Raw genomic sequence first — 9,734 nt, 5'->3', positions numbered from 1 at the left:
TTACAAGGGGCCTACAGGCTTCCCTTCAAAACTAACATAACTCGGAAAACAAGGTTGAAGAGTTTTGTAAGTAGTCCAAAAACTTCAGCTATAACTTACAACAAATGTTTTTTTGATAAATTGACCAGCTCATTTACAGACAAATGGGAAAAAACTGTTGTATTTTCACCAGTATGGCAGTTCAGTTTTTACGGAATGGAACGTGATTAACATCTTTGAAACTCTAAATGTCAAGGTAATTCCTATGTGCGTTTAAAATATGTCAAACGTGTTTTAACAATAAAAAAAAAACTACATTTATGAAAGACAATGGCACCCAAAGACAACACAATAAGTTGAGTGTATTATTAAAATCTGTTCTTCAACAGGGGGTCCCAAGCAACGCTATTTTTTATTCTACCTTTGCGTTGCAAGATAATACACAGTACAATGGATCACGCCCGTTGATTCTGCTCGGTCCTAACACACCCGGCGAAGCCTCCTCGGTATTGAATGTGGTACGATTTTACGGTAAACTTATGGTAAGAAATGAAATAACCAAGATTATAGTAACGGAGTAGTGATCTCTATCTATAGAGCATAGATATTAGTCCCAAAACCTTTTCTCCATTCCGACGCTGTTTCAGCGTTTCAAGTTCCAGCTTGAGCCACGTACATCCGAGTTGACCGAGTATCATAATAATAATAATAATAATAATAATAATAATAATATTTAGTGAGGGAATCCAACTCACCAAAGGCGGTTTTCAGTGGAGCCCTCCTAAATAAAAATCACCTAAAAATGACATAAATAAGAGTTACCTAATTTCTAATATCTTGATAATATCTTACCAAAAAAGATATTAATAAGATACTAATATCTTCAAATCCAAATCTTTATATCCAAAGAAGATACTAATGTCGTATCAAAAAAGAGCCCAGGTTCTAGTATGGTCGTGACGTCCCTTCAAGAATGACATTTTTAAAGCAAAATGAATTTTCTGCTGAATCTACATGTTAAACGCGTACCCTGGAACCATTTAAGACCTTTGCAGACAACAGTAACTCTCCATTTAATCAGTTAACCTACAATCAGGCTTTTTGTCAGGCGAACGGGCTAAGGGCAAACAAAAACGCTAGATGCATTCATCGACATTTACTTCACGAGTCGTCTGCCGCCCCTTGGCTGCTTACCTGTCATACGATAAATGTGAGCCAATCAGATTTTACCGGCAATTCATGCTTTTCCTTTGGGCGCTTCCGCTCATCGGGATTAATTGGCAACCGTCACGGCTCAACACGCCCCCTATTCAATGGCGTTACTTAACTTTCAGCGTATGTCGTATTGTATTTCAGTTTCTATTACTCTCGTAGTGGTCACATCGTTTTTCTACCTCGTGCAGTTTTTCTCGTACCCATCCTCTCCTGTTTTCTGTATTTCTCAGCGATAGGGTCGGTAGCGGAGAGGTTTATTTCTCAGTTTGTAGATTCTATGATTTATCTTGTGTCTTCGGATGTGGAAATAAACTTCTCTCTTGGCCAAAAGCAAACTGTGTTGATTATCACAGTAAATGGTTTGAACCCAGGAGTATCAGTAGTTCGTATAGTGTGATCGTCCGGGTGAGTGTAGTTCTGAAAAGAACTGTTGTTTGTGACTGACGTTTCGACAACCTGAGCGGAAGTCATCTTCAGAGTCAAGTGAATAGTGTTTGTCAGTCGATGATCTTATAAGTCTGGTCCGTTGAACGTGATTGGTCAGTATAGCCATGATGGTATCGGCTGAAAGACTCGTGTAAAGTTTGTCATCAGTCATTGGTGGGTTTCGATCCGTCTATTGTTAGTCAAGTAGGTCGGTTTTGGTCCGTGTATTGTTAAGTCGGTCTGTTAGAAGTCCGTTTGTCGGTTTCGTTTCTGTCGTGGATAAGTCATTTGTAAGGCGCCGGTAGTTGTTGACATCTGTTAAGAGGCGTTTGTTCTAGGTTAGTGTACCAGCTTTCCAGGGTCAGTCGTTGAGAATAGTTTGTACTGTAGGTTAAGCACTGAGCAGAGTCCCAGTCAATGTTGTGGTTTGTCAGTTGATGATGTACAGCAATGTGATTGTTGGCATCACCATTTCTCGTGGCTCGTTTGTGTTCAGTCAGTCTCGTGTTAAGGTTTCTGCCAGTCTCACCAATGTAGGAAGCCTGGCAGTCGGAGCATTTGATCTTGTAAACTGCTCCCTGTCTGTCGTTAGGTTCGTCTCTGTCTTTCACGTTGGTCAGTAAGTGTCGTAACGTAGTTGTAGGTTTGTGGGCTACACGAATGTTGTAGGGCTTTAGGATCCGCGAGATGGTCTCAGAAGTGCCCTTAATGTAAGGTATAGTCACTGTAGTAACAGGCGTAGGGTTCCTGTTGGTAGCGTCAGCTTCAGTAGGTTGGTAAATGTTTCGTCTAATAAAGTCAGCGTTGTAGTTGTTTTTGTGAAAAACACGTTCAAGATATCTGTTTTCGTCACGTAAGCTGTCCGGTGTGTCACAAACTAGTTGCGCTCGTCTCGTCAAAGTCTTTATAGTCGTGGCTTTGTGTGAAGTCGGGTTGTAGGATGATTCGTCAAGTAATCTGTCGGTATGCGTCGGTTTTCTGTACACTGTCGTTCGTAGTTCGTTGTTGTCGCGGCTTATCAAACAGTCTAGAAAAGGAAGTTTTCCATTTTCTTCGATCTCTTTAGTAAACTGGATGTCGGCGTTCTGTTCGTTTAGGTGGTCGTGAAAATCGTCAATTTCGTCTTTGTGAACGGCGGTAAAGGTGTCGTCAACGTAGCGTAACCAAAGCGGTATCGTTTGTCGGCAAGTTGCAAGGGCGCGTTCCTCCACGTGTTGCATCACAATTTCTGCAACAACAACAGAAACAGGCGACCCCATTGCTGTTCCATGCAACTGTTTGTAGTGTTTACCGTTGTACTGAAAGTAAGTCGATGTAAGGCAAAGGTTCAGTAAGTCCATGATGTCTTCTGTAGGTAACGGCAGTTCAACAGTAGATTGTTGTATAGCGGTCTCGGTACACTGTAATGCCAATTGAAGTGGAACACTGGTGAACAGTGATTTCACATCAAAAGACGCAAGTTTGTAGTCGTCAGGTATCTGTACTGTCTTAATAGCGTCAATAAAGTTCTCCGTAGATTGTAGTTTGCGTCTTGATTTGTCAGTAAGGGGTTGCAGTATGGTCGTCAAGTACTTAGATAGTTGATACGTAGGGGACCCACAGAATGACACAATAGGTCGCATCGGTATACCAGGTTTGTGCAGTTTCGGTAGTCCGTAAAGTTTCGGTGGTTGAGGTACTGAGCACCTCAGTCGATAGTAGCGTTGAGTGTCAATAGCGTCAGTCTTTTTAAGCGTAAGTATTTTGCTGTTAAGTGTACGTTGAAGTGCTGGCGTCGGGTCGCGTTTAAGTTCTTCGTAAGTTTGTTTGTCGTTAACAAGTGCGTCCATTTTGTCAAAGTAGTCAGTCTTGTCCATAACAACAGTGACACGTCCTCTGTCGGCTGGTAGTATGACAATGTTGTTGTCGTTTTTCAGTCGTTTCAGTGCTTGCTGTTCGTCTTTTGTCAAGTTATTGTCAGGTATAGAGGCTGATTGTACCGTGGAAGCAATTCTGCTTCTGATGTTATCCTTGGCAGATTCTGATAAGTCTCGCTGACGAGACAGAACCGCCTCAACACTAGATACAATAGACTCGGTCGGTATCCGTTTAGGCGTCACTGACTGTTTTAGTCCGTAGGACAGTACGTGAGTCTCGGTTTTGTCTAAGGGACGGGAAGAAATATTCCTGACCCAGTTGTCGTCAGTTTTCGGTCGTTTTCTGCCTTTATTGCGTTGAAGTGTTGTCAGTTTTCGTTCTTGTTCAGTACGAACGCGGTCTGTGGTTTTGTCGGCTCGCCTGTCGGCGATTGTCATAACAGTGTCAAGTAAGTTAGTCGGTAACAGTTGTTAAGGTTTGTCAAGTTGTTGTTGTAGTCTATTGTTGCAGTAGTTGAGTCTTCTGTGACAGTCGTTTATCCGTGCTTTGACCAGACGTCTGCAGGTGGATTTGACGATCTGGATGGCCTCTTGTGTGTTCAACGGAGACTTAAGTTTAAGTCCGGCCGGAACGAGACCCTGGTCTTTGCAAACGACTTATCCACGACAGAAACGAAACCGACAAACGGACTTCTAACAGACCGACTTAACAATACACGGACCAAAACCGACCTACTTGACTAACAATAGACGGATCGAAACCCACCAATGACTGATGACAAACTTTACACGAGTCTTTCAGCCGATACCATCATGGCTATACTGACCAATCACGTTCAACGGACCAGACTTATAAGATCATCGACTGACAAACACTATTCACTTGACTCTGAAGATGACTTCCGCTCAGGTTGTCGAAACGTCAGTCACCAACAACAGTTCTTTTCAGAACTACACTCACCCGGACGATCACACTATACGAACTGTGTTGATTATGTTTTGTTGGCGGGGACAATTCGTCCGGTTGCTAGAGCGAAAGCGACAAAACGCGAGTAGTATATGGCGCTTATATGGGCCGTAACCAATCAGGCGCCGAGAAACATAATAAGCTATTGTTTGGAGAACAATGGATTCTATTGTTCTCTAAATCCAATATGGCGTTGGTTAGTTTTCAGCCAACCAGGAGACGACTTGAAAATTGAAGATGGCGGTGACCCTGAAAGTGCGGCCATGTTGGAAAACAGTCCACCAGCCTCAACGGAGGACCTGGGATCGGTCTCACGGATTTCCATGGCGACACAATCGTTAAAAAACCGATAAAATACTTACAGTATATTTTCACGGATTTCCATGGCTACACAATCGTTACAAAATCGATAAAATACTTGCAGTGTCCGGCCCTAAAACGCACAGCTGCAGAAGTCCTTGCCGCTGTCCGCCATGATGAAGACTGAGAGAAATAGGTCCGAGTTCCACCTCTATAGGCTACCGCCAAGCACGATGGGACGATGACGTCATCAACGAATGGTTGGCGGCCAACTGAGTAGACAACAAGAAACGAATGATACCGACCATCGTGGTTTTGTCATCCTCCCCTACGCCAAAGGTTTTCCCGAAAGAGTCGCAAACGTTCTTCGAGGTTTCAATATCAAGGTCGCCCATAAACCTATTCGTACCATCTCGAACATACTCCAAAAACCTAAAGACAACATCGAGAAAGAGGCTTCCAGAGGCATTGTTTACAAGATCAAATGTAAAGATTGTGACTGTGTTTATGTTGGTCAGTCATCACGCGCGTTAAAAACACGTATGAAAGAACACGCAAAGGCTATAGCAACATTGGACAAAAACTCTTTATTGGCCAAACACCATATGCTCAACGGTCACCAAATAGATTTGGAGAACGTTGAAATTGTCAACAGATCATCAGTATGGAAACAAAGACTAATTCTTGAAGCTTGGCATTCCGTGCGAGACAGGAAAGCTATAAACGAACACATAGCGCTACCGAACGTGTACAATGGCATTAAGAATTTTTACACTCATTAAGAATACTCTAGAGACTATTGCTCATTTAGTTTTATCACACATCTATTACATATTCTAGCAGGACGCCGTTTAACATTTGCATTTTCCATCTTTTGCTGAAGAAGGCAACAGTAGTGGCCGAAACGTCCGATAACCATAGTTTTAGCCAGTGACAACCATTTAATTCCTTTCCTTTTTTTTTACCAATTTTTAACATGCCTGGCTACACACCGAACATTTTAAAGAGTGTTTTCCGTGCTTTCTTTCTCATTTATGAGGGTTCAGTAACGTTGTTCTCCAAATCCAAGATGGCGCCGGTTAGTTTTCACCCAATCAGAAACTGGTCAAAATTCTTGTTTTTCGGCCATTTAAATTTCAGGAGAAAAAGAAAACAGCGGTTACAAACATAACAAACGGGTTTTGCATGGTATATTAAACTTGACGTTTCGTATGCTACAACATACATCTTCAAAAGTGACGCTTACAAAATATGACAAGATTTAAAAAGACTAAAACTAAAGCGAGGTATTGGTAACTAGCTAGACGACAGTGAACAAAAGAAATTATATCCGGTGTGAAATAATAAAGAAAGAGTTTTTCCTACCGACGTTCTCATTTAGGGTGGGTTTTAAGTCCCGTATTAACAATGTTTCCTTGATTTTACACTATAAATCACATTGACCACTTGCTACTGAGAATCTCAAAATGGTCCCATTTGATGTTGTGACGGGTACAAGTTGAATGATCAGTAACAGCGGAGGCGTGACCAACTTGAGTGAGAGCTTTGAAGTGCTCCGTCTTTCTGTCGTGCAATCTTCTTTTGGTTTTACCGATGTAGAAAACATCACAATCCCAGCAACTGGCTTTGCAGACAATCTTCGATTTCTGCGAGCGGTTGAAACGATCTTAGTAAGGAAAGAAAGACTTAATTCTGTGAGTGTTCTGAAAAATAACCTACGGTTTACAATTAAAATTTTCACCAAAATTGAAGGGATTAGTTTTTAAAGTAATTAAAGTGTTAAAAGGCTGCACTAAAATACACGTAAAAAGAAGCAAAAAAAGGATGGCTAGGAATGAGGAATCTAGCTTAAAACAGTCAGAGTTGTGTCTTGGATTAACCATGTAGTTGCTAACAATCAACAAGCGTTAATTAATTAACTTTAAACTAACCATCTTTTATTTCTTTTCAACAGGTGACATACCTAACAACTACTTCTGAAGTGAGCGAACTCGAAGATAGTTTCGGATTTACGTTTGCGCCAACAGCGTTCACATTCAATGCTGCAAACTTTCGACTGATGGACTACTTCAAGTGGAAGAGAGCCGCGATCGTGTATGATTTCCTGGATACAGGAGGACTTTATGTGAAGGTGGGGCCTAAAATACATTAAGCATCAGTTAATAAACCTAATAATAATAGTTCGTTTATTACGAATTATATAATTTCAAAGTATTAATAGGTGAAATAAATAAATAACTAACTAATTTGGTGGTAGACGTAGATTGATATATTATGATTTTTTCTTAAATAGTGATCATGACTCTTTTTAATCTTAAGCCTAATATTCTTTACAGTTCCGCTTGTTCTATTTCAGCACGGTCTTACCAGACATTTTTGATATTCACTCCTTGAATGTCATTCATCGAGTGAATATCGTGTTTTCCATCGTTCACTTCGAATACTAGATTTCATTTACATGTAATACTCGACGCCATCCTCTCCCTTAACTCGCTACTCTTGTGCTAAAGCTTTGAAACTAACCCTCTGAGTTTGATTGTGTAGATTGCTGTAATTGGGTCAGTGTTAAATTAGCCCAGTGTGTCATTTTAAAGTATAATTACAGGATAATTACCTAACTCGGTTCGATAGGTATACGCAGCAACAATGGCCGAGCGGGATGAACAGCAATTCATACAAAGCAGGAGCTATATATACGTCATAGAAATAACGCAATGGAATAACAAATTCCTTTATTTCATGGTGTGACTAAGCTTCACTCAGAATAGTAATTGCGAATTGTTCTTCATATCAACTTTCAGGTAGTGGGTGATCTTATAAACCATCCGGATTTAGAAATCATCGGATTTGAAGCAATTAATACAGGTTTGCTGGGACACCAAAATATAAAAGAGGACATCAAAATAAAGCTTAACAAACTGAAGGTAATAATTAACCCTCAAGACTAATTCCCCACACAGGCCTAACGTAGTCCATCTTGGGTAGTAGATCACTCCCGGTTTCGGATATCCTTGGACCGGAGAGACTAGAAATAGCCAGTCCTGTAACGCAGAGTTTGCTCTCGTGGACCGCCAAAGCAGCTCTGTGGTACCATTATACGCGAAAGAACTGGGTACCATTGCTAAAATTAATCTGAGAGGGATTACCTTGAAAATAAAGCCTATTTTATTATATTTTTTCATCCTCTCTTGCCTCGCTTGAAATCAGTTAACTAGACTGAAGTAAATCAACTTTGTTTAACAAGGATAGCACACGAAAGTCTAGCGACTGACAAACCCGGACTGCTCCTGCACTGGACTCGAGATCAAGCGGGTCAGGCTAGAGCCCTTGCCAGGTCACTGCTTTGTGTTTTGGGCAAGATATTCTTATCTTACAGTACCTCTTGAAGGGCATGAATGGTTACCGACCAATGTAATGCTAGGGCTAGCCCCAGCCCTGCGATGGACTAGCATCCCATCCAGGGAAGAAGAGAGTAGAAATACCCCTAGTTGCTTACCGAAATCCGGGATAAGCCTCAGCGACATGGACCACTTGGCCCATCATACTTTACCTTTACCAGTGAATCAATCAATCAATCAATCAATTTATTTATGTCAAAACCCTTGACAATAAGTAAGAGTATAAGAAAATGCGTAACATAAAGTTATCTACTTTCACTATTTTTCGTGAAAAAATAGTAATGAATTTTAATATGGAATTTTAATTAGGAATTGGACGCTAAAATATTTCTGGGCGAGTTCAATAAGAGGGGAGCGAGTCTCCTGTTTTGTGACGTGAGTTTTTTTAACAGTGTAACTTTAACTTGTCTAGTTATTACCATCCAACCCTATAAAGTAAATTAAATGTCAATGCTTTTTTTCAGTAACCATGGAGTGATTCGAGAACCGTGGAAACAAAATATAAAAATCAAGTCCAGTGCAAATTGTTTTTGGCTGAAAGTTATCAGAAATAGAATTATAGTATCTTTCACTCAGCTATATTTTGGGAGTCTGGGCATTATCATGTATTTTTGCATTTGTGATTAGCTTAACAACGATGTTGAAACAGGCGTCGAAACTTTTCAATTACAGGCGTTCAAGATGGACTTTTATGGACCGGAGTTTGTTTGGATCTTGCATCCGGATGCCGGAACCATAGAGGACTGGTATGAGCTTGCTGAATACGAGAGAAAAACGAAAAACAAGACCGAAACTTGTACCAAAGAGCAGTACCAAAAAGCTGCTGATGGAGCCTTCTTATTCGAGAAGAATATCTTATATCGATCTGATGAAAATACAACTACTACTTCCGGTCTTGTAAGAAGCATGTGTGGACACTTTGTGAGGGATAAACAACAATATCATTCATGCTAGGTTTAAGGAGATAATAATTCTTAGGCCCTGTCCACACGTATCCGGATATTTTTTTTCTTTCCGTATTCAAAAATTTCCCCGTCCACACGTGGCGTATTCAAATCGAATTCGCCTGTCCACACGCATCCAATGGTATCCGGATTCACTCTAGAGAAACGAGACCTACACGTTGTGCCGCCATATTGGTTTATTGTTCGGTAAGAGACTGGACACGATTTTGCTACGTCATCGGATTTTCACCGTCCACACGTTATCGGATTCGTTGCGGATTTATGTTTTTCCACTCTGGGCCGGGTTGTTCGAAAGCAGGTTAACGCTGATCCAGGATTAAACGTTAACCGAAGTATTAATTTTTCTTGGATGAAAATGTTTACTGCTTACGTTTTGTGTAGTTTGAGCTTAGTCAAGCTCAAAACTGAAGGACAAACAGTATAAACAGAAACATCACCGAAAAGTTACAAAACTCAAATCAAAATTCTCGCTGAACCTGGGTTAGCGTAATCGGGCTTTGTTCAACCCCGCCCTGGAGAGCGGATTCAAAAATATCCGGATTCGCTGCCCAATTCGGCGGATGCGAGGGGACGGAAGCCGGATCCGGAAAGAAAAAGTTGCCGATTCAAAAATGTCCGGATACGTGTG

The 9,734-nt window shown here is 41.0% G+C and overlaps 1 protein-coding gene across 1 annotated transcript; it reads left to right on the top strand.

Moving 5' to 3' along the window:
* Nucleotides 1–291: 291 nt before the first annotated feature.
* On the top strand, nucleotides 292–9,095 carry LOC149098438 (gamma-aminobutyric acid type B receptor subunit 2-like). The gene is made up of 5 exons (XM_089278600.1): nucleotides 292–521; nucleotides 6,698–6,874; nucleotides 7,545–7,667; nucleotides 8,451–8,516; nucleotides 8,814–9,095. Exons 1-5 carry the CDS (start codon nucleotides 300–302, stop codon nucleotides 9,093–9,095), a joined length of 870 nt encoding a protein of 289 aa, XP_089134726.1. The 5' UTR covers nucleotides 292–299.
* The last annotated feature ends 639 nt before the right edge of the window (nucleotides 9,096–9,734 follow it).

The sequence above is a fragment of the Orbicella faveolata genome, unplaced genomic scaffold (genome assembly GCF_042242905.1).
Source record: "Orbicella faveolata isolate gen_17 unplaced genomic scaffold, um_ofav_v1 contig_46, whole genome shotgun sequence".
NCBI classification, from domain to species: domain Eukaryota; kingdom Metazoa; phylum Cnidaria; class Anthozoa; order Scleractinia; family Merulinidae; genus Orbicella; species Orbicella faveolata.
This window is presented reverse-complemented; position numbering and strand designations above follow the sequence as displayed.